Source organism: Ananas comosus, linkage group 2 (genome assembly GCF_001540865.1).
Source record: "Ananas comosus cultivar F153 linkage group 2, ASM154086v1, whole genome shotgun sequence".
NCBI classification, from domain to species: domain Eukaryota; kingdom Viridiplantae; phylum Streptophyta; class Magnoliopsida; order Poales; family Bromeliaceae; genus Ananas; species Ananas comosus.
In genome coordinates, this window is record NC_033622.1 from 15,226,412 (window position 1) to 15,252,148 (window position 25,737).

The following is a 25,737-nucleotide window of genomic DNA, read 5'->3' on the forward strand; positions in this document are numbered from 1 at the left end:
ATTCGAGATCGGTGGTTTGACTTAATTATTTCTTGATTTCTAATCAATGTTTGACCTAGCTTTGATTCAGGCCTTGATTTTCCTGCCTTTTATATGATGATACTGAGAATAATTTTTAAAATTCGATAAGAGAATGAAGTTTGCGTTAATAAAGAGAAATGATAAAATGAAGGTAGATGATTGGATGGTTCGCTGCCGACGTGGTGGACCAGGACTAGACATTAACCCCCAGGGGGATTATGAATTAGGAAAAACTTTGTAACGGTCCATAAGGGTATTTCTGGTATTTTGGACTAATTTGAATCGAGGAAGAGAGAGGGAGTCCATTTCTAATTGATCCAACTACACAGCCTCACAGTACGACGACGACGACGACGGCGAGGACGAGGACGAGGACGAAACCCTAAAATTCGACGAAGAGAGAAGAAATTTTGGGCGAACGATTCCATTTTTAATCGATCCAACCAAATCCGCGTGACTACAACCACGACGAAGGAGAAACCCTAAGAGATCGATGAAGAGGGAGGAGACTACCTTCGGCGGAAGCGCGATGCAAGACCTCTTCGGATCCGTGCGCCGATCCTTCGTCGGAAGACCAAACCCTAGCGCGGAGGAGAGATCCAACGGCGGAGGGGTGAGCCGGATCGCGGAGAAGATCGGATCTTGCCTCAGGAAATCGAGGGTCGGATTGGACATAGGGTTAGGGTTAGGGTTCTTGCCCAAGAGCCTAACCCCGCCCCGAAGGATTGCAAGCACCGCTGCCGCCGAGGTCGAGGCCCCTCAGATCCGGTGGAGGAAGGGGGAGCTTATCGGTTGCGGCGCCTTTGGACACGTCTATATGGGCATGAATCTAGATTCCGGGGAGCTAATCGCCATTAAGCAGGTCCTCCTTTTGATTCTCTAATTATGGTTACGGTTAGGGTTTGCTTTATCATTTTGAAGTGATTATTAATTGTATTTGGCTTATGTTGCTGATGCTAGATTGGTGGCGTTTTTGTAGGTTTTGATCGGTGCGAGCAATGCTTCCAAAGCAAAAGCCCAAGTTAGTATCTTTTGTGCCTTGAAAGTTGTGTTTAATTCATTGTAACAAAGATTTCATTGACAAAGATCGCTGCTTGCAAAAATTTTTAAACTCTATTTGGTTCTGAGATTTTCTCTCCGAAATATGTTCTCAGGCTCATATCAGGGAACTCGAGGAAGAAGTGAAGCTTCTCAAGAACCTTTCTCATCCGAACATTGTTGTGAGTGAAGGGAGATATCTCAGTTTTAATGAAACAATGCCTTTTATCTAAGGCAGTTCCGACTGATATTTCACTTTTTTTTTCCCATATTGAACAGAGATACTTGGGAACTGCAAGAGAGGAAGAGACATTAAATATCCTGTTAGAGTTTGTTCCGGGCGGATCTATTTCATCATTGCTTGGGAAATTTGGATCATTTCCTGAGGCTGTAGGCAAACCATCTTTTTTTTTTTTTTCCTCTTTAATCTGCTCATTTCAGTTATGCAAAATGCTCCGTAAAGAATTGTTAATTCTTTTTTGGTAAACAGGTTATTAGAATGTACACGAAACAGCTTTTGCAAGGATTAGAGTATCTACATCGTAATGGAATTATACACAGGGATATAAAGGCATACCATCTGAACTTAGTTAGGTTTTGGGGTTCTTTTTTTCACATATCTGTTTATTTTCTTGGGAATGTAATAGTATTTTGTTTACTAATGTGGATTTCAGGGGGCAAACATACTTGTCGATAACAAAGGTTGCATTAAGCTTGCCGACTTTGGGGCATCTAAGCAAGTTGCTAAGCTGGTAAGAAGATGATCCAATTTTTGTTCTTCATTTGATTGTAACAAGCCATATAAGTGATGTTACATCTAAATCTCCTTTTTAGCCTAACAAATTTAGAGTCTTAATTCTTCATTGTTGTAAATTATTAAGCTAAGCGATGCAATGGGGTTTTGAACATAGAAATTTAGCCGGATTCTTTGTCTGCAAGAGTGAATGCATTTGCTTGCATAGGATTGAGGCTAGATATAAACTATTTATCTGATGTGTTCTTGGGTTTATGTACATTATGTGCGAGTTGGTTGCAATTGAGTCAAAAGTGTATCTGTCCCATCTAAGTACTTCTCTAAATTGGCAATTGAGGGTTAGTTAAGGACCATGTTATGTTTTAGTCATTTTCTCAAACTGCTTAAATAACTACTCTTGCTGCTTATTTTCAATGAGAAAATTTTACATTTTTACTCAAGCAAACGAAGGAAACAAGGACAAGCAGGAAGTGTTGACTGGCCAAATCCCTGGGTTCTCAACTTGATTGAGGTTTTATGCCGAGATTACTGGACATACATGATATTGTTTCACATTTTATTTAAGGTTATCGTTATGAGGAGGAAACAAATTTCGTTGGAAGAGATACATTAAGAATCGAATTATTCCTAGACATGTTTATTGCAAAACAGGAAATTTTCTTGTACCCTGATTTCTGTTTCTTCACTATTAGCGCCTTAGTGTTCATATATTTTTATCTTATTGTTTTACTTCATTGGCTAATTAGTGGCTTTCATATTTTACTAGGCAACTATGACAGCTGCTAAGTCTATGAAAGGTACTCCGTATTGGATGGCACCAGAAGTAATTGTTCAAAGTGGACATAGCTTGTAAGGGCTAGAAATTTTTGTTGGTTGCCTTACTGCTCTGTTTTTAATTGTTTTTTAGAATATTTGGATTTGAGAGCCTGGTATTTTTCTTTGCTTTTAAATGTTCTTAGTTCAATGTCCTCTTAGTCCAGATGCTGAAAATCTTTCCCTATTTCTTTTAATCAATGAATGAATGATAATATGTAGAATTAAAGACGTATATGTTGAAACTTTAGATATTTATATATTTCCCAAGTGAATTGGCTTGTAGCTTATTGTTATTTCTGATGGTTTTGTGTGGAGAAGAATAGCTTATTGTTTTTTCTATAGAAGTTTCAGTTCATAATGGTACTTTGAAAGTCATGCTAGCGCATAATTTTTAAATTTCCTCATAACTAACCTAGTTCTCTATTGATAAGTCTTTCACTAATTTTGTAAAACATCATCTTGCATTCGGTTGTTTTTTTTATTTTTAAGTCACGTGTGTGTGGTCCATCTCAGCTCTGCTGACATTTGGAGTGTTGGTTGTACTGTTATTGAAATGGCTACTGGTAAACCGCCGTGGAGCCAGCAATATCAAGAGGTAAAGCTTACTGTTTAAAATAAGACAAATAAATCCAGTTCATTGTAAATCTTTTTTTGAACTTAAATAAATCTAGTTCATTGCAAAACTTCCATTATTTGACCAGCACTACAAATTTATTCAGGTTGCCGCATTATTCCATGTGGGGACAACAAAGTCACATCCACCTATTCCAGAGCATCTCTCCTTGGAGGCCAAGGATTTTCTTCTGAAATGCTTACAGGAGTATGTACATAACTCTCTCTCTCTCTCTCTCTCTCTCTCTCTCTCTCTCTCTCTCTACTTTGTTGCACCCATACTCTTCCAGTATAAGGTTAATTGCAGGAAAATATGATTATATAGCTAAAAGTCGATTTAGCCCCTAACTCATTATCATTGCAGCATTCTCATGTCGCATTCAGTAATTACCTTTCATTTAAACATCATACTTCTGAAAAGTGTCTGAATCATGAGCACTTACAATGAATAATAACACGCAAATTAAATTGTTTGAGAATTATAAAATATTTGTGTTTCATCAAACTACTCTGCTCAAACTGCGCCTTTGTAGAAGCTCCGGTAAAGCAAAGAGGTCCTAAGACAAACATTTATCCTATCCCTCAATATTATGTATTAATAAGACTGGAGGAGCTTTTCCCTTCAACAGTTTTACCTAATAATCACAGTTGCTGTAAATTGATCTTTTAATTGATCATCTTTGTCAGTCCTTTTTAAAAATATGACCATCTATTGACTTGCTTTCACTTTTGAAGAGAACTTGGGGAATGTATTCTGAAACAACTGGGATGTCAAGTGAAGTTGGTCATGATGTTGCTTTCAGTGACCATTTTATTTCTTCTATGGTTCATTTGTGAGTTCTTACTTGTATCATGACATTCTTTTTTCAGAGAACCAAGCTTGCGGCCTACTGCATCAGATCTGCTCCAGGTACTATTGTTTTGAGTGTGTTAATTGTATCAAAATAGTAGATCATTATAGTATGTTAAATTATTTTCTGTGTGTTCATCCTGTTGTGTAAATTATCCTGAGATAAATCCTGATTCCTTAAATATTTCCAAGCAGCATCCATTTGTTACGGGAGAAATTGAGGATCCACATCAATCAAGTCGTGTTGTGAACAAGGTTAAACTGGCCTACAGCAACCAGTTGATTTTATTTCATTAAATACCTGTGCATTAGAATTTATCACCCTGATAATGCCCCATGACAGGAGTCCTCCGAAATTGAGCATGCGGCATCTAAACTGCAAGCAAATAACTCGTAAGTATTGGTGACACTTTTTTGTTCGTCAGATGCAATGAAAAAACTGCTTGAATTATGGGGATTATGTATACCTTCAAATCTGTTTAACGGCTTGAATAATGATAACTGTGATCATTGCAGCTGCTCAACTATGAAATCTAATAACGTCTTGAGAGCCGGTCCAATCTGGGATTCTATGAACAATGACGACATGTGTCAATTTGCTGATGCAGATGATTTTCCAGTGGTTGGATCAGTATGATTTTTGTTTTGTCCTTGATTGCTTACTGCTCAGTGGAATGATTAAACCACATACTACCTTCAGTAGTTAGATAATTGAGATTTTTTTTGTATTATTTATTCTTTTATTTTTTTGCCAGAGCTTCAATCCAATGTCTGAACCATTTGATGAGTGGCCATGCAATCTCAAGATAAGTGCAGAAATAAAAATGAGTCAAAAAGACTTTGGTGAATTGTTAAATGGTGCTCCCAACGGTGGTAAGGATAGGGAAAATGAGTTCACTTTCCCTTGTGACTCAATGTGTGATGATGATGATGAAGTCACAGAGTCAAAAATTAGGGCTTTTCTTGATGAGAAGGTATGCTTACAAGAATTCTTATGCAATTTGTTTACGTTACTATTCTTCGTGCATATATACAATTGATCATATTTGATAGCCTTATAATGATTTGCAAATAAATTGAAAAAATTGCTACTGCTTATCAGGCTCTCGATCTAAAGAAACTGCAGACACCTTTATATGAGTTCTACAACACCTTGAATGCCACCAATTCTCGATGTGTTACCAGTATTTGCAATGAAAATATAATGGCTAATTCAAAATTGCCTCCTAAATGCAAGTCTTCACCAAAGAAGGTTGTTAGTGGGACATCTACGCCACAGTCTGATAATGAGAATAATAATAATTTGAGCCCTGGGAGCTGCAGCATGCGTGCTTCGGTCAGCACTTTGGAGAATAGTCGAATTTTAAGAGAAATAGCTTCTCCTGAGTGGGGCGATTCTCTTCAAGATGCTAAACAAGAACCAACCAGCGCAAGGTTTGTTAGCTGACATCTATGATTGATATAAGATTTGGACTTGGATACCTAACTTATCTCCCTAAAGAACTTGAAAGGTTTAGTGATAAATGAATACTAGCAAGTTAATCAATTGAAAATATTGTAACCAAATTTCTTTAGTATTTTTTTTTTTTTTTTTACCTATCTCTCTCTTGGTATCATTATCTGTGTCGTCTGATCCAAAAGAATGCATTTTGAGCAGTGTAAGCGCCTCTGAGAAAGAAAGGAAGTGGAAAGAAGAGCTGGATATGGAGCTTGAGAGAGGAAGAGGTAATCATTATCATCTCGATATGTATGGTATATACGTAAGGATGCATTTTTTAAAATTTACAGTTAGATCTGTGTTGAATCTCTCAACAGAAATGCGCCAAGCTGGCCTTGGTAAAACATCTTCTCCAAAGGAAAAAGGCCCGAACCGAAAGAGAGACCGACAACGGTTCACATCTCCAACCAAGTGATTGCAGAAGCATTTCTACCATAGCCGAACAAATGGTCCATCTCATCCTTTTAAGTTTGGATAATACAAAAGGTGTGCCGTTCCATAAATGTTGCCCCCATCTTACCATCTCTATTAGTTGACGAGCAGAAGAAGGCTAGATGTCGATACCGGAGGCATTTTTGCTGGTTCAAACACAGAGAGAATCACGAAGCAATGCCGAGTGGACAATGCAGTTGCGAGCTGCCCAGTAATCTTGTAATTTGTGAAGAATGTAATGTTTCCTTTTTGAAGAAATTGTTGATTGCGTATGACCATATTGACTGGCATGTTTGGAAATCACAGTTATATAATGTAGGTTTTCCGTGTAGTTTAGTGGACATATTTGTTTGCCATTTGAATTATTTAGTCTTTGAAGGATGCCTACTAATGTTGTAGTACTAAACAGTAGGTATTTGCTTCTAGTTTAAGAGGAAAAGAATAATGTAAATTTTAGTTATGGACCTTTGATCTGTTCATTGCAGCTGCGATGCCATCATAAATTTAGCATCTTAATGGACCTTTGAAAATTCATTCAAAAATGAATCTATAGAGGGATATTTGTAAATCAATAATTTTACTTCCAAGAATGGTAGGGATGCAAGTGGATCCTGCTTGGTGGAGTTTTCGTCCCGATCCGCTTGGAACGTAAGTTACGTAACCGTTAGTGATAACTAAAAATGTAATAACTCGTTACTTTTTTTATTTTTTTAATAGTAATATGTACGGCGTAACTTTTATTTATTTTTATCGTCGCTGTGCGAGCGCCCGCAGGATTTCCAACCTACGCCCAAAACTCGCATTGCTCTCTTTCGCCCGCGCGATCGTTTCCATTTTCTCGAGTCGTCTTCTTCTTCTTCCATGGCCTCCGACCTCTTCTCCTCCCTACGTCGCCCTCGCTCGCAGGTCGATCCCTCTCTCTTCACCTTCTCAAAACCCTAATTAGGTTTCTCTTTGATCGATCTCTCCGATCTCTGATCCCTCTGCTTCTTCGTCTCTCCGCAGGTGGCGCCTCCACCGCCGTCGCTCCCTCACTTCCCGCGCCGTGGTTATCATGTCGAGCTCGGAGCTCGTGAGAAGGCGGTGAGCGATCCACTCTTCTCCCAGTTCCCTTTTTCTTTTATTTTATTTTTTTCGCAAATTTGTTGTGAATTAGGGTTTCTATCTTCTGATATTCGAGCTTTATGGATCGAGATTTAGGGAGAGATTTGGGTTCTTTTATTGGATAAGAAGGGAATTGTTATTCTTTTCTTGCCTAAACTAATAGAAAGCTGAGATCTTGTTGACACTTCTTGAATTTGTTTTACCTTTTTTTTTTTTTTTTTTTTTTTTTTGAGTGGTGGACATTTCTTGTCATCTTAAACAGATAACTTTTTGAGGTAAAATGATAAAAGGTTTTTTTCTTCTTTTTTTTTTTCATTTGGTTAATCATGCTTTGCAATGCATTGTAATCACAGCTATTGGAAGAGGATCCTGCACTGAAGAAGTTCAAATCATACAAGAGTAGTGTCAAGCAGGTGTCAAAAATCGGAAATGCCCTTACAATGCTTGTAATTGCTGGTATGATTTATTATCACAAAGTACTTCAATTTTTTTTCCCCCTTTTATGTTATTTGTTATACTTCTACTCAAAAATGATGTTACTATTATGTTATGGTAGCTGAATGTTGTTTTACTTGCTTAATTTATTTAGTACTTACAGTAATGGGAACATGTTCATTTATATTGGCATGGAGTTATTTATTCAACACGGTATTTGTTTACATTGGCATGAAATGATTCTTTTTTCGCTTGTAGTCGGCATCAAATATATTCTCTCTTCAGGACCAATGACTATCAATAATCTAAACGCAGATTGGTCGAACATCCCATAATGTTGTTCGAATGTGCTTGCATGTGCGCGCTGATTATACGTACTCACTTTTCTGGAGTAATCTATGGTGCACCCGCTAGTAGTTTGGTTTTTCGTATGTTTCTACTGTGAACATCCCTTGGGCGCCATTTTTTGGCTTGTCTAGTCCTGATTCCTTAATGTTGCCTGCACAGTCAAAAGATAATTAGAACAGGGAAGTTTCACTGAATATGATCGTAGGGGTTTCTTTTTCTTTCTTTTGTAGTTTGAAACTTGTGATTTGTGATTTGTGATTTGCTACATACTTGGAGAAATGTGCAAATATGAAAATATGAAAAAGGAATTAGAACGTCGAATGGTGCTGGAGGAGATGAAAAGCTATTATCCGTTTTATCTGCTGTGTTTTGTTCCTTTACTTTCACCCCTTAAAGCTTGTGCAGCTTCTTAGAAACAAACTCATTTTGATTTTATTTTTCTCTTTTCTACTTTTTCAGCTTGCACTTATGAGATTTTTGCAGTGGCAACAACAAAGAACTAAAGGAGGCAGTGCTGTTGTAACTAGTTTGCATAATAAAAGAACAAAGTCTCTGCGCATTTTATGTGCTCCCGCTCCATTGCTATTCAAGTTCAAGACTCCTCTGGTTTTGATGTATAATAAATCTGTTACATGGGTCTATTCGGATATGTTATTTTGGATTCAACTGCTCAAGTTTCCTTTTTATCTTTGACATTACAATGGCACATGCTTTCTCAAAATTACAGTTTCGTATGTGATTTACCTCAAAAATCTGATTTTTCACATCATTCACATATTAAATTTTCTGCTGCAGTTCTTCATTTCTGGTCTATAAAGTTGCCAGTGAAGGCGGTGGGTTTTGTTGCCTTTTTGCAGTTTGCCCTCTGCTGCATTGTTGAGTCTGAAAATTTTGGAGTATCTGTTAAATGCAGTCTGAAACCTTACATATATCTATCTATCTAATCGCCTGTATGTGCTGCGGTCCAACTGCAGCTGTTCTGACAATCGAAGATGCTTACTAAATCCATCTGACTTTGCACTCGTATTTTTATGCGTCGTTCTTTTATTATATAGGCCAAACTATCTACTTTGTCCCCCTTTTTTTTTTCCAACATTAATCTCTTAATTTCGAACTGATTGATACTTAAAGGTGGATTTATTTATTTATTTATTTATTTTTTGTTGAAGCAAAGGATGAAAAACTTTGTACATGTTAAAAAGAATCAGAATAGTATATTACTGCGATCTTTCAAGATCTGAGGGAGGATGAGGGCCGGACTGTTAGACCGATATTTTTCAGAAATTTTCCAAAATATGGGCCCAAAATCAGTCGGCCGGGTTGTATCTCTCTTCATGGGCCTGGTCTGGCCCAGGACGGGCTGCCTTCGAAGGAGAAAAAAAACATCAAAAAAAAAAAAAGACAAAGAAAAAAAGAGAACCTTTTCTCCACCCATCAAAAGACTGTGAGCGGTGGTGGGCTCGGAACTAACCGGAAGGGTCGGTTTCGTGCCAAGAACCAGTTGCTGACTGCTGAGCCCCAAAAAAAGAAGAAGAGGAGATGGCGCCGAAGAAGAAGAAGAAGAAGCAGCGAGAGCGGCCTCCCTCCCCGGACCCGAGCGGCATCTTCCACGGCATGGTCGTCTTCCTCGTCGCAAGGGGCGTCCAATCTCGACGGCTCCAGGTAATAGCAATAAATAAATAAATAACACCCTTTCGAGTTCCACCAAACGTAGTTGATCCAACAGGGTTGGTTTCTGTTCCCTTTTTTTGTTCCCCTTAATTTCGAGCGTAGGTGTGGAAGCAGAAGCTGATCCAGATGGGAGCTTCCATCGAGGAAACTCTGTCGAAGAGGGTCACGCATGTCTTCGCCATGAGCTCCCACTTCCTTCTCCAACAAGTGGGCCGCGAGCAGCTCAATCGCTTCAGAGGGGTGATTATGAACCTATCACTGATGCTCGGTGAACATGAAATAAGAGGAGGTTTGGCTCCTTGGAATCAATCATTCTAAATAAATAAATAAATAACACTGGTACCAAATGCTGCAGAGTTTACTTCCCTATCAGTGGCTGGAGAATTGTCTGAGATCAGGGGAGAAGGTGCCTGAATATCCATACACTCTCAGGTTAGACGAGGCCGACAAGTCTGGCGAAGAACCGAATGAATCGGCCGAGGCTAGAGATGGTGATGATGATGATGCATCCCCGCATATCAAGAAAATTAAAAAATCATCAGCGGATTCCGTAGAAAATCGTCGGAGTGAATCTCGCGCAGCAGGTCACCGAGATGCATGCAAGCATGTAGACGAGCAGGCGACGATCGAGAAAGGACCTAGTCGCCTCGGCAGCAGAAGTAGCTCTGAAGATGCCAACTCTAGCATCAGTTCTCCTGTCGGGTCGGATGCTGAGGTGTGGTGTTCATGAAGTCCTTTTCTGTTCGCTTGTAATACCATCGACGCTTTAGTTCCAATTACTGGCAAAGTGTTTTGTGGATTTAATAGCCATTTTACTTTATCGTTCTATTTTTAGCCTTCATCTTTGTTGACGTCGGCTGTTATTGTTTATGTGCCGACGACTATCATGTTAGCTTAATTTTACCATGCTTTGCCCTGGCAATTGGTCATGGATAGGATAAAATGAGCAGCGGGCGTACAAAATTTTGTACCATTACTAGAAAATAATGATGGGGCAACAGTTTGTTTGGGCCCTATACGCCTTACGCTTTGTAGGGAACTTCCCTTTTCTCTTGTTCAATATAGGTACAGGACACCGTTACAAAAATAAGCAGAAGGAGAAATAGCTTCTTGAGAAAAAATAAAAATGTTTTGATTAATTTCTAGACATATTATGTGATGAATACCGATGCTCCATAGTCACAATAATTGCTGATTCTTAGCTACTGTAACTGATACATCCAGCTTCTGTTATTGCTGTTGGCTACTAATCTTGCTAGCAATAAAGCGAATCTGCTTCGTTTTTCCTTTTATTTTTTCTGCATTATATTCAGTTGGTAGAAAAAAGCAATTATTTTCTTGAAAAAACTCGATTTGGTCATTTTCAAGCTTTCAATAGATGCATGCGTTACTTGTCAGGGCAAAAAAGAAAAAAGATTGCATTCACCTGTTTCTTTGTCGTTTTTTAGCAAGGCGGATGCTTTTCCTTGCACAACTAATGTTCTTCTTTTCTTCTTTATGAGTTAATGTCATCAGACAGGTCTTTCGGAGCACCCCACGTCCTCGCTGTACAGTCCACCAGATCTAAACAAGAATATCACTGAAATGTTTGGGAAACTCATCAACATATACAGAGGTATTGAAGCTGGCTATCCTTGATCTTACCAAACTTCGGGAATCAACTCTCTTTCTAAGATTTTTTTTTTTGTTTTTTGTCCCCCCAAAGCCTTAGGAGATGACAGAAGGTCATTCAGCTATTACAAAGCTATCCCGGTCATTGAGAAGCTACCCTTCAAAATTGAAAGTGTTGGTCAAGTCAAGCATTTACCTGCAATTGGGAAATCTTTGCAGGATCATGTAAGTTAATAACTTTCGCTACATCTTGCTTTGTGCCTTTTATATTTTGATATATCATATAGTCTCTCGTCTTAGCAATATTTACCGGCTTTTTGCTCATGTTCATTTTATAATATAGCGCGTGTTGGTGTAAGTAGAATAAACTTTTTTTTTTGTTAATTTTGTAATAAATACCATCTCCTAAAATTATGAGGGGTAAGAAAATGCTATTGTGCAGATTCATGAAATTGTGACCACGGGGAAGTTATCTAAATTGGAGCACTTTGAGAATGATGAAAAGGTAAGGCAATTTTATACTAATACGTGATCAATGTGTGATGTTTATCACTATTGATAGGTATTGCATAAAACTTTATAGAGGTGTATCACTAGTGATGAGTATTCGTATAAGCACATGGGGTTTTTAGTGTTCTCACATGTGAAAAAGTATTATGAGCACATATTATTACATCTCTGCTCTCTTTTTTTTTTTAGAGAAAGGTAGCAAACTTAACTGGGGAATTGGTCCTCAGGTACCAACCATTAAGCTTTGAATTTGGGACCTCAGGTACCAACCATTAAGCTCTTTGCCACTTGCGCTAGGGATGGTTGATTACATCTCCACTCCATCACCCTAATTTTCTCCTAGTTTCTCTTTTTTATGAGTGTGAGTGCATATTAATGCGAGTGCATGTTATTACCTCTCGCATATAATATATTTGGGTCTAATTCAGTTACTGGCATTGATTAATTTTTTATCATCACTAATTTTGTTTTTTGAAGGTACGAACTGTTAGTCTATTTGGTGAAGTTTGGGGAATTGGTCCTGCAACTGCTCTAAAATTATATGAGAAAGGATATCGTACGCTTGATGATCTGAAAAATGAAGAGTCTCTGACAAATGCTCAGAGGATAGGACTACAATTCTTTGATGACATTAAGAAAAGGATTCCACGACATGAGGTGCAACTGTGTTATGTATTATCTCTATAGGTTGGATTTCTACTTTAGTGATGAAATCCCTGAATTTCTTTTGTTTTCCTCACTCATCTAGGTTAAAGATATGGAGATGATTTTACAAAAAGCTGCACAAGATATTCAACCTGGGGTGAGCATTATAAAAATTGTTTCCTGTTGGTTTCTGTAGAATTTCATCTTTTCTTATCATTAATTTTCTGGAGGGAAAACTTCAAAATATCCCTCAGCATGTTGCATTGTTTTATTTTTTAGTGTGTGGTTCAAATTGTATCATTTTCCCACTCTGTGGTTCTCCTTTTTTCTGTGAAGACCTCTAGTTAAAATGCCATCTAATTGAGGACATGACAATCAAATTGCTCAGTAAAATTGCTATAAATAGGAATTTGTCATCTTAATGTTACTTATTCTTTTAAGTTATAGAGGTCTAATGAGTGTAGTTAACATTTCGTTGTGGAATCAGAATACAGGCATGTTAACTCAATTATAGCGAATAGCATGTTTCTACTTCACTATGAAATTCAAATAACTAACAGATAACCATCCATACCTGCTCTATATAGCAACATTCTACTATCAGGTGATGAGCGAATGCCTATGCAGAGTTGCTGTATTTTGCTAATTATTAATCAGTACTAATCAGTACTAAGAGAAGCCGATCCTTTAATTAGACCTTAGGGGCATAAAGAGATCACAGCACAATTGAGAAAATAGTCTCTATCGATTCCAAACAGATAAATACTCTTAGTTTGACGCTTGCATTGTAATGGCTAGCACATTATTATGTTGGGTTAATACTAGTGATAGTTAGGAGATGAGGAAGAACATCCACACTTGCAACAAGTTATAATGTTCAACCTAATAGCTCCCAAAGATAACAATATTAAAAAGGATAGTAAGCAGTGCAACAATATATTGTCGCCCTTGCATTGATGGAAGATATGGTCCTATAGATATGTGAAGGTCTCAGTGTATTCTTGCTGGTGGTAGGAAGTTATTTTAGATTTCATTCTCTATTTACTTGATAAATATTTGCTCATCGTTACTGCGTAATTCAGTTCGATCTGACTGACATAATTCTTTCAGTCCTTTTGTAACTAAATGCTTGAATCTTTTGCTTATGCCTAATATTGCTGATCTATTGAGGTGTTGAAGATAATTGTTGTTTGTGGGGGTTCTTATAGACGTGGCAAATCTTCTTGTGGAGACTTGGATATCGTTATCACTCATCCTGATGGGGAAAGGTAAACCGCCGAATGCATTGATAAACTTAATAATTGCCACTCAATTGATTCAGAAACATGGGCCATTGATTCAGAAACATGGGCCATTCATCTCTATGATATTCACTTTGTTTTCTCATGCTTCTCTTTTTTGATGCATTGTGTGTGTTTTGACATTTTAGTTCTGGGAAAGCAACATGCTCTACTGTCAATTTTCTGCCAATCAATTTGTTTCCAGCAATGTATAACTTTCATATTTAATTAATATAAACACGAAAGTTATTTTTCCGTTGCTTGCTCTTCATGATATCATTTGTTATTTATCTCATTTAAATGTTTAAACTTTTTTATATAATCATTTTATCCTGCCTATTTATGTTGCCGACACATCACATACTTTTTTTTTTTCTTTTTTGTTTTGTCCAGCCACAAAGGCTTTTTACGTAGGTATATCCAATATTTGAAAGGCATCAACTTTCTGAGAGAGGATCTTGTAATTAGCATGCATAGCACTGATGTAAGTATTGGGATCATACATTCATTTTTGTTTCTTCTATACTCATTTCCCTTGACTTTCATGCAGTTAATACTATAAGAGGAGAATAGCTATATTAGGTGAAGTTATTGATTTTGATATAAGTTGTGTAGTGAAATGCTTTCCTTTTTCTTGCTATTGTTGTAATCTCATAATAGAAAGGGAGGCAAAAAGAATCACAATTGTTAATTTAACATAATAAAACTAATTTCTCTGGAAACATTTGACGCAACTTATTTTTATTGTGAATCCAAAAGATTGAGAGAAATAAACATTGCTTCATCATATGGTAGGATTGTCCTTTCGCATTCAAATCCTGCTGATATTTCTAGCTCCTGACATGGAGTAATCCTGTTCTTCCTGGAGATGTTCTCCTTTTTAAATTTTTTTTTTATTTTTATAACTGCTTTATGGTAGTTCCTCACATTTAAAGAAGTCATTTTGATAAATATTTAATGCGGCAATGTAGGGAACAGATTCTGGGGTTGACACATACTTTGGTCTTTGCACATATCCTGGTCAAGAGCTGCGACATCGCATTGACTTTAAGGTACAATAGTAAATCTGGGTTCTGCTGATGTTAGTCTATTAACCCCCCACCGCAACAACAACCCAACCCCACTACCTTGTTTTTTCCCTCTTCAATTGGTTTATGGGATTAGAATGTTTGAACAAGCTGATAGAACAGGTGCTAGTATTGCTGCGAACAGGTGTTAGTATTGCTGCGGACAGGTGCTAGTATTGCTGCAAGTCCTTATTTTATGTTGCTAGGTTCTGAGCATTCTCTGTGAATTGCTGATTAAAGGCTCGATATATATGTCACCCTGACAGGTATACCCGAGGAACAGATATGCATTTGGGCTAATTGCATGGACCGGAAACGATGTGTTAAACAGGAGGTATAGGTTTTCTCAGTAAATTTCATTTTCTTATACTTTTTAATTGTATATTTTTTGGGCACTATCTGGTGATGGATCAGATATCAGGTTTGTAGTTGTCAAATTAACTTAACGATAAAATATAAGGTGTTTGACCTGGTATAGTTTCTTAATACTAGAGGTGATCCAACGTCAAGAGATAAGTTGAATTAGATTTTAGAGTATCTTTCTACCTCAGAGATGTTTTCTTGCTTGTGCTTTTAGTGGCTTGTATCCTAGATAGCAATGACCATTGATTATACTCTCCAATGGGGGTGAAAAAAGGAAATGAAAAGAATCCGACTACGGCAGTGGCTCCCTGCTTGTGTTCCGTTAAAAATGTGTTCATCGCTTGCACTTTCAATTTGATTATGACTTGCATGTGAGAGTTATATTCGCAGGAAACTGCGGAGGTATTAATGTTTATGCGTCTTCTTTTGCCACTATATCCAATGGTATATATATATATTTTCTAAATTGTGAAAAAGCATAAATTTGATCAATAAACTGTGCGATATGTAGATTGAGATTATTAGCCGAGTCCAAAGGGTATAGACTCGACGACACGGGGCTTTATCTGGCAACTCAAGGCTCAGCTGGCAAGCGAGTACGACTACTACCATTACAAGCAAATTTCCTACCTTTCCGGTTTTGGCTTCTCTTTTCTGTAACTATCTGAGATTTTCCATTTCGATGATGTAGGGGACAAAAGCAGGCACGATGGTGAGTTGCGATACGGAGAAAGACGTGTTCGACATACTTGGATTTCCCTGGCTGGAACCGCATGAGAGGAACCTGTGATGGTAATCTTGGCCTTCTATTGTACATAATGTGAAGTTCTAAGGGCGTAACATAATCCTTTTTTGAGTTTCACTATGTTTTGATAAGCAATCCTCCCGACGCTAACTGCAGTTACCTCTCGACTTTTTGATAAAAGAAGTTGATCAAGTGATCTAATGAACAACACATTTTGTTAGTCCTATTCTGACTCTCAACTTTTTGTTGTTGCACTAGTGAATGTTCCATCTTTCCTACTGTTGGGCTTCAGAGGAGCGGGCTGATATTGCAAAAAGATCTCGATTGAGTAGTTACATTTGCTGCAACAGTATAGGGAACTGGTTTCATGATTTGCAGCAAGAATACACTATCGGGAGAACAGAAGCAAAACTAGAAGGAAAGAGAAATATGAGTAAACTAGTAGTAATATCTTCTCCGATCAAACAAGCATTCACAAAATCAAAGTTCCCTTCTGTAGCGCTAATCTAATCTAATCCAAAAGGCTTTATTATAAGCTCCGACCCTACGAACCGAACAACTAATTTGGCCCATTCAAAAGCTTCTGTGAACAGCTTTTTTACCTCGCACAATTCCTGGCCATGTGCCCTAGCCCTCCGCAGTTGTAGCATCGTACCGTTCTCGCCACAATACTCGCTGCTGCTTCCTCTTCCTCTTCTGTATCCTCTCGCTGCTCCCTCCACTTGTTGTAGGACTCCACCAGTCGAACGATCCTCCACACCTCGTCCATGGTCTCCTCCTTCCTAAACATCCAGTACTCGGGGTAGAGCGGCGCCACCTTCGAGCTCGCCTCGATGTACACGTACGGGTCGGAGAGGTCGTAGCCCGAGGCCGCGGCCACGGCCTCGAACTCGGCGAGCTGCTCCGGGATCGGCGCGTCGGGGGAGAACTCGAACTCGGCGAGCGCTCGGGCGGAGCGGTGCTTGGGGTCGAGCGCCTCGTAGGCGTTGCGGAGGCCGACCCAGAGGGCCCGCGCGGTGCGGCGGTGGACGTGGAGGGCGAAGACGCGGTCGGAGAGCGTGTGGAGGATGTGGCCGCGGCAGAGCGCGTCGTCGCGCTCCCACTGCGCCGCAGCGGCGGCGGCGGCGGCGGCGGCGTCGTCGTCGCCCGAGGTCGTGTCGGAGAGGAGGACGTGGGCGAGTCCGAGGGTGCGGAGGCGGAGGAGGATCGACTCCTTCCATCGGCTGTAGCCCGCGGCGCCATCCAAGGGTTTAATCGGAAGCAGCTGCGAGGGAGGTCCCATGGCTCGCAAAAGCGCTTCTGGAAGAAGCGGAGTGCGGAGAACCCTCTTTGCTCCTTTTTATAGTCCCCGTATTTAGTAGTTCCACGTTTTCCGGTGTAGTTGGGCGCTTTGGTACGGGTAAAAAGTTGTACAGAAATCTATAGGCCATTCTAAAATTCACCTCTCAACTCTTAATTAATGCTTTTTTGGTTCTTTATTTCTCTAAATCAAGGATGTTAATTAGTTAAATTAAAAGGTTTATTGACAATTTTAGTAGATTTAATCATTTCATATTTTCAGCTAACAAAATTACTATATTTGATGAATATTTAATTTAACCAACTCGAATGATCTACAGTAGGCGGGTCGCGGTACAATTTTATCTGCATTAGTACAACCATGAAATCTGCAGGGTGCAGTGCCACTGGTCCTACAGGGGTATTTGTCTTTTCCTTTTCGAGGTGTATTATGTGGCCTGTAAGCTCTGGGCCGACCCAGGCCCATTCATTTTCTTTTCTTGTGTAATTCGAAATATCCACGGGAAGTACCCACCACCACCGCCCTGTACCGCGAGGAAGTCTACTGTATTTACACTTGCACCTAGGGATGCAAGCGGAGCGGATTTAAAGGCAGGAATCCCACCTCACCTCCGGTCCTAACTACCAAAATCACACCTCACCTCCCGCCCCGAATACGAAACGGGTTAAAGAGATATATTTCATAATCCGCCCTGCCTCATAATTCATCTCAACTCAATTGAAAACGTCAATTTAGCTAGATTTCTTCCTATTCCACACTCCACAGAGAAATAATATATGGGATGAGACTTGAGTTGAGCTCGACTCAGAACTCAGAGGAAGCGCTGCAGAGATGGTGGCGACAGGGTTAGGGGGAGCCGCAGCGTTATCCCCTCTTCTGCTTCTCCCTACTTGTAGCTCCAACAAATGCCCACCATCTCTGCTACCACCCTCTTCTCCTCTGCTCTCTCGTAGTCCCCCCCTCCTCCACGGCCGCTCTTCTCTCTCTTCGTCTTCGTCTTCGTCTTCGTCTTCATCTTTCCAAGCATGTTGTCTTCGGTCTCCCTATCCCTCCTCTTCCTCCACCCTTTCAAGAACAACCCATCATCGCTTCTTTCCTCTCCAACTTCCACTTCCCATCTCCTCCCCCACTTCCCACTCGACCCATCCCCATCTCCTCTGTAGGGCCACTGAGTACAAATTTCCCGACCCAATCCCCGAATTCGCTGACGCTGTAAGCTCCCCCCCCTTCCCCTATCGTTGCTGTTTTCTCCTTATCACATCTTCATGGTTTAACAAAAAAAAAAAATTAAAAAAAATAAAAAAACTTTCTTGAGAATTTTCCGTTTTCAAAGGACTAATAAAATTTGAATACGAAGGAGATCGCTTCTTGTGTACACCTTAAAGTTGATTTTGTTCGTAAACATATTTGGATCCAGGAGACCGACAAGTTTAGGACTCATATGCTTGCGAGGCTGACCGAGAAGAATCAGTATTTCGGCGATTTTGTTGAGGAAATCGTCGACATCTGCACCGAGGTTAGATTTTTTTTTTTTTTTTTGTTTCCTTTCTAATTCCTTTATTAGTTAATGTTATCCTTTATTAGTTAATGTTTAGTATAATAATTTGCTCGTCGGTGTCCAAATAATTGCGTGTTGGGCTAGTACAAATTGTTTGAACAGGTGAGGAGCAGTCAAAAAATTGTTTAATCAAAGGCATTATTAGGTTCCTCCATATGACCTTAATGTCTTTAAAATCCTTAACTACATCATCAAAACACCCAAGGAATTAGGTTTCTCGGTTAGACCTATAACCTCTACTTATTCAAGCACATCAATAAATTGTTTTGCATAATCATTTTTGTGCACCAGCACGCGTATTCAGTTTCTAACTAATGTGCTTCTTTTTGTTGGCAGATCCTAAGTAATTTCCTACACGCAGAATACGGTGGGCCTGGGACACTCTTGGTTATACCTTTCATCGACATGGCCGACACTATCAGAGAGAAGGGGCTTCCGGGGGCGCCTCAAGCCGCTCGGGCGGCAGTCTGGTGGGCCGAAAAGCACATCGACAAGGATTGGAAGGAATGGACTGGAGATAGGGACTGAAGACTGAAAATCTTTCTTGCAAACAGGCGTAACGCCTATTAGATCAATGTTGAGACGGATGATCTTTGCCTTCGCGGCTGTAACTGAACTACAAACAGTGATAGGCTATTGAGAGTATTATCAGTTGGTTATGTCAGTTTATTACTGAACAGTGATAAGCAGGCAAAATGTAGGAAGTTTTTCTTTTGTTGTTATAGCAATGAAACTTTTATTATCCTCTTTGTTGCTTTGTTTGCGGATTTGCTCAAGTTCATTTGCTTCAACTTTTCAATCAGATGATCAGACATGCGAACAGAATACAATAACAAAAGAACCTAAACTAAACATAATAAATCAGAAAGGGGAAACTTTTGTAGGATGATATAAAAGAACCAAATTGCTGTCTATACATGTATTTAGGAAAATTATTTCTGGCAATTTACTGAAGGGGTTCTGCGAGTCACCAGTAGAAACTAAAGAACTTTTTCCTGTTAAGCATAATTTCAGAAGAAGAGGCTATCGGATCATACCTCTTATAGCAGCAATACTCATTTAGGAATGAACAAAGTCTGAGACTGAATGAGACTAAAGGAATCGGCCTATGCCGTCATTGCCGCCGCCTAGCAATTCACATCGATCCGTCAAACACTCAAGCAGTTCCTTATCTTGCATGACGATATGAGATCAAAAGAATCGGTTAATACCTTCATCCCCATCACCCAGCATCTCATCCCGATCTATAAAACGCTCGAGCAAATCCGTATCTTTCATGACAATGCATTTATCCTCTTTGCCGAACCACTCATATCGATGCTTTGCGACATAGTCGTAGACTGCATCCCTCAATGGAGCAGGGATGATCATCAGAGAGCTCAATGCGGAGTAAGGAAATGGCAAGTACGACGCAACCTTTAGTGCAGCTGTATCAGATCAATACAAAAGCTATGTGTTAGTTGTGGAAAAGAAACACTACATGCACCAACTAAAATGCTAATAAGTTCACATATATGACCAGGAATGAAGAATCTTTGAATCCAGAAATGCATGTGAGAACTTTGAGCAGATATATTTGAGGAAGTGTCAATATAGTACAATGGCCGAATTTCAAATAGCAGACAATGATCTTGTTTTTTTTTTTTTTTTTTTTTCCCTTGAAACCAACAGGCCCAAATGTAAAAATGAAAACAAGGATTGTATAAAAAGGAAAATGTCAAATTTTATCAACCAATACTCTTCCAGAAGGTAAATAATTAAGAGATCAAGCAATATGTGTGATAACAGTTCGGTTATTTTAAAGATAAGGTATGAATGTTAACCTGCGGAACCCTCATAGTATGCTTCAGGTCCTTCAATGAACAAAAAGCGTCGTAGTACATCTTCTCTATCAACACCACACAGCCTTAGGTATGGCTCAGCAGCCTTAGACTGGAGACAGCAAAACCTGATCTTTTCATACTTGTCAGCCTTAATCACCCACCTTACCCCTGCAGTGTAGAAACTCGTGATCGCTAGATTTATGCATTACAAATCAGCATGTTGATTAAGAGACTAAATTAAGTATTCAAAAGAAAGGGGAAATTCTAAAATTAACATAACAAAGTACTAAAATGTCTTAAATCCAAAAAAAAAAGAGGATGGTGAGTGGTTTCCGTACATCCAGCAAAACACTCTTATAACAACATGCATCACAGAGCGGCTCTAACTATTTATATATTATATTGCTTTGAGATAAAAGGTGTACAGTAATCCTAATATCAGGGACTGCTATCATCATTAAGGAGATAAAATGCCATAAGTAATTTCTCAATACCTGAAATGAGCATTTGCAAACTTAATATAGTTTTAAGTACAATAACAAAACAATTGCAACAGAGAGTAAGAACCACAAGAACCACAACTACATTGCCATCTTGATATTGAAGCCAGACACCAAATGGGTACTTTAATATCAAAATGGTTATCTAAAGGTTAATCAACCTCTCATTTCAGCCAAAATCAACTGTCATTGATCGATATTTATACAAGTCCAATAGATTAGCACAAATTAAGCCTTGACGATAAACCCTATAGAAAATCAAATTCCAAACTTGAATCACATTATTGATCAAAGAAAAATTATAGAATCATTGGCTTCAAAATAATAGGTGAAGAATACACAGCGCACTAGAAATATTAATAGTACATACTCGAGGTATTGTTCATTTATCATTGTAGCAGGATTACTGAGTGTAAAAGCTTCATATAATAAAAAATGCCTGATAATCAAAATTCCAGTGTCTAATAATCGATACTAGAATATGTTTTACCTTCTATTGTTGTTCTTTTATGGAAAATGTAACAGGTTAAATAGACATAAGCCATAAGAATCGTCACGTTTAGGACAGAGATTGATTCATTAAGCAGAATTGGGATCAAATCAGATTCCCGGTCATAAGAAAGGCATCATAATCTGAGGATAGGTTGTTCAAATAAATCACTAAGGAACCCTAACAAGGGTTTAATCGATCAAAACCCTAATATAAGCATCATCAAACACACACAAAAAGAAAACCATAGTAAGAGAGATCCGCGAAGACGATTCGAATCGAAGCGAAACCTCGGTGGCAGAGGTGGCATACGCCGTCGTAGATGACGACGCGCGGCTGGAGGAGAGTGGGCATGGTGGCCGCGCTCGAGGGAGGAGGCGGAGGAGGAAGGGGCTCGACGAAGACGAAGTCGCCTCCGCCCACATCGGGAGTCGCCGCGGATCTCGAGGCACGAGCGGCGAAAGCCAGATGCGGCGCGAAGCGAGAGAAGGACGACGACGCTCCTCTACCCACCGTCGCCGCCGCCGACGACGACGACGCCGAGGCGGCGGCGGCGGCGGCGGCGAGGAGGCGACGAAGAAGAGTCCCGCGCATCATCTACCTGGGTATAGCTCTCCGATCATGGCGCGGAGGAGAGGAACGAGTCGAATGAGATGAGTCGAACGAGTCGAAGCGGTTGCTGTTGCGGTTTGGCCCATCATGTTTGGGCCTTCATGGGCCTTCATAATTCGAATTTGCAATAACTAAAACATCATTTTTATATTTTTGAAAGGTGCTAAAAATTTAAAAAGGCTTATAATTTTTTTCCTGCTCTAATACTATTAAATTGCAGTGACGATTATTACAACTAAGGACCATATAGTAAAGCCCTGCTTCGATGGGCCCGTGGTTTTTCTTCAAATATAGCTATTGTTGTTACGAATAACTACTATCTTAGATGTGGAAGATTCAAATCTCAGCTCGTGCCATTTTTTTTTTTTTTAAAAAAAAAAATAGCATGCTACCCACTTTGTTTATTTCATTTAGAAATAAACTTAGCTAGAAATGTGAATAAACTAGAATTTGAACTTAGGTCTCAGGTACCAACCATCAAGCCTTTTTGTCACTTGCACTAGGGACGGTCCGTCTCGTGCCAATTGAATTAGGAGTTTTCTATCCCGAGCACATAATATATTATCTAAAAAAAAATTTATTAGTGTAAACGCTTTGTAACAATTCCTAACTCAAATTGAAGGATTGACCGACCGTTGAGAAAGGAGTCAGTAAAATAAATCTACATCCAACTACTATCAGAATCTTTTTTAAACCATTCGAAATTAATGGTAGAGAAAGAGTCACCATCTAACTCCTCAAATAAACTAAAAAATGGCGAAATAAAGAGAGTTTGATGTGGTAGATGGAACCCACCAAAAGCTTATTTCCTCTACTAGAGTTTTCTCCGCTCGTCGGAAAATTACCACACAATAATTTATGTTATTGGAAAGTTGAGAAAGAAGACGAAAGTTTGGCAGAGGGGCCAAAACAAAAAAGCTGTGACCGAATTTTGTGTTTTTTACATCAAGATTAGGCATAAGTGACAAAAATATTCCAAGGACCACTTTGATTTGTTTTGGCGTAAAATATTTGGTATCTTTGATGGACCAATGTGATTAAAGTTTTTTTTTTTTTTCCCTCTTTTTCCTTTTTTTGGAATTTTGGGGCCTATGAGAGCCTGGTTCATATTTAAACATAGCTAGGGAATGGCCGCATTGACCAGGTCAGTGTCGTGTCGTGCCGCGTGCGTGCTCGCGTGCGCGGCCGGAAAATTATTGCATGCACCAGGTGTATACTCCAAAAGTAGAATTTAAGCTAAAATAATTAGTTTATTTGGGCAGCGTAAAAAGCCCCGTCATCTCCTAATTCGTATAAATTTATTGATTTTGTGATTTTTATTGTCTAAATTTTACTCTCAAAGCTAAATGTCTTAAAATAAAAAAGCAAACAAATAGACGTAATAAATGACCGGTAAATCTTTTTAGTATAGTAACATATATAACTTTTTGATTCATATCACTAAGCATTTCTCTCCCAAAAATAAGTTAATGCTCAAGTCGATCGTAAAATATCAATAATATAGAAAAATGTATTGCTCATCACATGCAACTATAAATGATAACTTCCAAAATATTATGGATTACATCTAAGACTTTATGCTAAATTTTTAAGTCTAAATAGTCGAGTTCTGGAGATTCCAATGCTCATGGCTCGACGCACGCAATAAGTTATAGTTGTGTCCACTGCACATCACATACAACAACAGTTGCAATACGAACCTAAAAACATGCCGAACTGTGGATGCGAACATGAAAACATACTAAATGGTGGATTAGACTGTCTCACCGATGACACAATCGTCGCGTAATTTTTTGTACCCTACTAGGACTTGGTCAAGAAAAGCAGGATGAGGAGATAAATGTGGTGCAAGGGATGGGTCCGGGTCGGGTCCATGCATTTAATATGAAGACCCAAACAACATGGTTCGATAAATGTGACCTGTCGGGAAATTTCAGACCCAACCACTCGGATTTCAATAGCGGACTCGCTTGCTGGCCAAATCTGGGTCAGGATCCATCTTGGAATGGATTGGATACGACCCGTGAGCGATGTACGAATGTGTTCGTATCGCATCAATTAATGGTGAATTTTATGGGCGGAGCAAATGGATATTATTGCACGGATTTTATTGGAGCGAGCAATGTACGTACCAGTGTGGACCTATGTAATCTGCAGGGGTTGAGAGATTAAAGTGGATATTATTAATTATGGTGAATTTTTACCATTTTGGACATTTAAATCATTTTCGACGAAACAAAAATTAAAAAGGAAACCTTCGAACTTTTGCCTACGTATTTATTTATGCTACGGCAATTGCACCAATTTTAATGCTATATTTGTCAATTTATCAAATACATTTATCAATTTTGTGTGAGGAGTAGAACTATCAATTTTTCTATAATTTTTTTTATTTTATTTTGGTTGCCTTCAATATTTTTTGAGACGTGTTGTTTTAAACCCTGTAGCTAAATTTATTTGTTAAATGAATAAAACAATAGCTTACTATTTTAAAATAAAAACAAAAGAAATTCACGGATTACTGGTACAATTTACGCCTTACTACAAGCAAAAAGGAATAAGTTAGCTTCAACTTATGAGAATACATTAGAACACAAAAAATTGATAGCTATTTAATTAGCACCCAATCGTATGTTACGTAGGAGCTAAATATGGAATAATAAGATTCTGATCTACAAACTGCTATTTACGTGTCACACGTTAACTGGTTCGCATTCCTTCTCTTGTCGATTGAAAGTGATTCGATTGTGTGTCGCAGAGAAAAAAAAAATCATTGAATCAAAATTTTCTACCAAAACCTCGAGTTTCAGATCATAGTGATCAAAAAGAGGGGTCGAACGTTATTTAGACATTGTGATTATATAAATGTGAATGGTGACCGAACGTTATTTAGACATTGTGATTAAATGAACAACAAAATAAAAATAAAACTAAAATAAATATGGCAGAAACGTACAATGTGGAGATGCGTTCTACTCGTGAGAATCGAGATAGCTCTAGTGATGATCAAAAGGGTCGTGGATGGCTCACAGTGGACGACTTTGTTGTACAAAAATGAATTAACTTACAGTAACTCCTAGATTAAATTTTTCCTACACTTCATGTCGCTAAGAATAAAAATAAAATTTGGGTGATTATGGATGTCGTTGATCGCTTGTTGTGTCCGGACTACTCCAATGAAATGCTTTTCGATATATGCACGGATCCATCGTGTGCACTAAATAATCCCGGTACACACATGGCGTACATAACAAGAAGTATAATGCAAATAAGAAAATTTCAAAATCATTCACGAGGAAATAAGAGCAATTTGTTACACGAGAAAATTAGAGCTCTGCATTTTACTAAAGTTCAATGTGCTACATTGTTTTCATTTGTTATCTTTTTATTAGTCACAAAGTTATGCTCGGCGTCGATAATCACTTTATAATACTGCACCTATTCTTGGATCCTTCGGCATATACTGTTTGAATTTCAAATTTTTGATCTTGTATTTTCGTCGCATTCATCTACGTATCGACGGCAATGGATTCTCCAACATGAGCATCTATTAAAATGTACCTTGTGAAAGTTTCATTAATATTGGCCTACGAATTGAATCACCTTTTCTCCTTCAATTAATTGGGCCATAAGTAATTGCAGAGTCCTCTCCGA

At 38.7% G+C, this 25,737-nt stretch overlaps 6 protein-coding genes across 11 annotated transcripts; 4 read left to right on the forward strand and 2 right to left on the reverse strand.

Annotated features, from left to right (window-relative positions):
- Nucleotides 323-6,479, forward strand: LOC109706605 (mitogen-activated protein kinase kinase kinase NPK1-like). The gene is made up of 16 exons (XM_020227548.1): nt 323-883; nt 1,001-1,042; nt 1,176-1,241; nt 1,339-1,449; nt 1,550-1,630; nt 1,734-1,811; nt 2,580-2,662; nt 3,143-3,224; nt 3,349-3,449; nt 4,112-4,151; nt 4,287-4,332; nt 4,517-4,722; nt 4,847-5,065; nt 5,194-5,525; nt 5,749-5,816; nt 5,907-6,479. The coding sequence occupies exons 1-16, from the start codon at nt 515-517 to the stop codon at nt 6,002-6,004; spliced, it is 2,022 nt and encodes a 673-aa protein (XP_020083137.1). The 5' UTR covers nt 323-514; the 3' UTR covers nt 6,005-6,479.
- Nucleotides 6,767-8,672, forward strand: LOC109706545 (succinate dehydrogenase subunit 7, mitochondrial-like). The gene is made up of 4 exons (XM_020227460.1): nt 6,767-6,927; nt 7,027-7,104; nt 7,479-7,581; nt 8,368-8,672. Exons 1-4 carry the CDS (start codon nt 6,883-6,885, stop codon nt 8,409-8,411), a joined length of 270 nt encoding a protein of 89 aa, XP_020083049.1. The 5' UTR covers nt 6,767-6,882; the 3' UTR covers nt 8,412-8,672.
- LOC109706540 (DNA polymerase lambda-like) lies at nt 9,372-16,387 on the forward strand. 6 transcript variants are annotated; one of them, XM_020227454.1, is made up of 15 exons: nt 9,373-9,570; nt 9,682-9,819; nt 9,935-10,294; nt 11,095-11,194; nt 11,285-11,415; nt 11,633-11,695; nt 12,178-12,357; nt 12,449-12,502; nt 13,525-13,613; nt 14,019-14,109; nt 14,597-14,677; nt 14,959-15,026; nt 15,567-15,651; nt 15,747-15,847; nt 16,059-16,387. In XM_020227454.1, exons 1-14 carry the CDS (start codon nt 9,448-9,450, stop codon nt 15,843-15,845), a joined length of 1,662 nt encoding a protein of 553 aa, XP_020083043.1. In that variant the 5' UTR covers nt 9,373-9,447; the 3' UTR covers nt 15,846-15,847; nt 16,059-16,387. The 6 variants fall into 6 exon arrangements, 4 of the variants coding, with proteins under 4 accessions (XP_020083043.1, XP_020083044.1, XP_020083041.1 ...); XM_020227455.1 differs by having other exon boundaries at nt 15,957-16,099; XR_002215227.1 differs by lacking the exon at nt 16,059-16,387 and having other exon boundaries at nt 9,372-9,570; nt 14,604-14,677; nt 15,747-15,801.
- Nucleotides 16,138-17,236, reverse strand: LOC109706543. Its single transcript, XM_020227458.1, has one exon. The coding sequence runs from the start codon at nt 17,080-17,082 to the stop codon at nt 16,399-16,401; it is 684 nt and encodes a 227-aa protein (XP_020083047.1). The 5' UTR covers nt 17,083-17,236; the 3' UTR covers nt 16,138-16,398.
- On the forward strand, nt 17,745-19,407 carry LOC109706544 (protein PLASTID REDOX INSENSITIVE 2-like). The gene is made up of 3 exons (XM_020227459.1): nt 17,745-18,312; nt 18,518-18,616; nt 18,995-19,407. The coding sequence occupies exons 1-3, from the start codon at nt 17,932-17,934 to the stop codon at nt 19,184-19,186; spliced, it is 672 nt and encodes a 223-aa protein (XP_020083048.1). The 5' UTR covers nt 17,745-17,931; the 3' UTR covers nt 19,187-19,407.
- On the reverse strand, nt 19,516-22,159 carry LOC109706541 (uncharacterized protein YuxK). Its single transcript, XM_020227457.1, has 4 exons — nt 21,762-22,159; nt 20,482-20,649; nt 19,870-20,085; nt 19,516-19,785 (listed from the first exon to the last, which is right to left on the reverse strand). The coding sequence occupies exons 1-4, from the start codon at nt 22,066-22,068 to the stop codon at nt 19,751-19,753; spliced, it is 726 nt and encodes a 241-aa protein (XP_020083046.1). The 5' UTR covers nt 22,069-22,159; the 3' UTR covers nt 19,516-19,750.

Coding starts and splice junctions, on each gene's coding strand:
- LOC109706605 (XM_020227548.1), top strand. CDS start 515: ATGAAGAGGGAGGAGACTACCTTCGGCGGAAGCGCGATGCAAGACCTC. Junction 884..1,000: donor AGCTAATCGCCATTAAGCAG/GTCCTCCTTTTG, acceptor GCGTTTTTGTAG/GTTTTGATCGGTGCGAGCAA. Junction 5,526..5,748: donor CAAGAACCAACCAGCGCAAG/GTTTGTTAGCTG, acceptor CATTTTGAGCAG/TGTAAGCGCCTCTGAGAAAG.
- LOC109706545 (XM_020227460.1), top strand. CDS start 6,883: ATGGCCTCCGACCTCTTCTCCTCCCTACGTCGCCCTCGCTCGCAG. Junction 7,105..7,478: donor TCGGAGCTCGTGAGAAGGCG/GTGAGCGATCCA, acceptor TTGTAATCACAG/CTATTGGAAGAGGATCCTGC. Junction 7,582..8,367: donor TACAATGCTTGTAATTGCTG/GTATGATTTATT, acceptor CTACTTTTTCAG/CTTGCACTTATGAGATTTTT.
- LOC109706540 (XM_020227454.1), top strand. CDS start 9,448: ATGGCGCCGAAGAAGAAGAAGAAGAAGCAGCGAGAGCGGCCTCCCTCC. Junction 10,295..11,094: donor CTGTCGGGTCGGATGCTGAG/GTGTGGTGTTCA, acceptor TAATGTCATCAG/ACAGGTCTTTCGGAGCACCC. Junction 15,027..15,566: donor AACGATGTGTTAAACAGGAG/GTATAGGTTTTC, acceptor TGCGATATGTAG/ATTGAGATTATTAGCCGAGT.
- LOC109706541 (XM_020227457.1), bottom strand. CDS start 22,068: ATGATGCGCGGGACTCTTCTTCGTCGCCTCCTCGCCGCCGCCGCCGCC. Junction 20,650..21,761: donor ATGCCACCTCTGCCACCGAG/GTTTCGCTTCGA, acceptor TCTACACTGCAG/GGGTAAGGTGGGTGATTAAG. Junction 19,786..19,869: donor GCTGGGTGATGGGGATGAAG/GTATTAACCGAT, acceptor GTGAATTGCTAG/GCGGCGGCAATGACGGCATA.
- LOC109706543 (XM_020227458.1), bottom strand. CDS start 17,082: ATGGGACCTCCCTCGCAGCTGCTTCCGATTAAACCCTTGGATGGCGCC.
- LOC109706544 (XM_020227459.1), top strand. CDS start 17,932: ATGGTGGCGACAGGGTTAGGGGGAGCCGCAGCGTTATCCCCTCTTCTG. Junction 18,313..18,517: donor TCCCCGAATTCGCTGACGCT/GTAAGCTCCCCC, acceptor ATTTGGATCCAG/GAGACCGACAAGTTTAGGAC. Junction 18,617..18,994: donor TCGTCGACATCTGCACCGAG/GTTAGATTTTTT, acceptor TTTTGTTGGCAG/ATCCTAAGTAATTTCCTACA.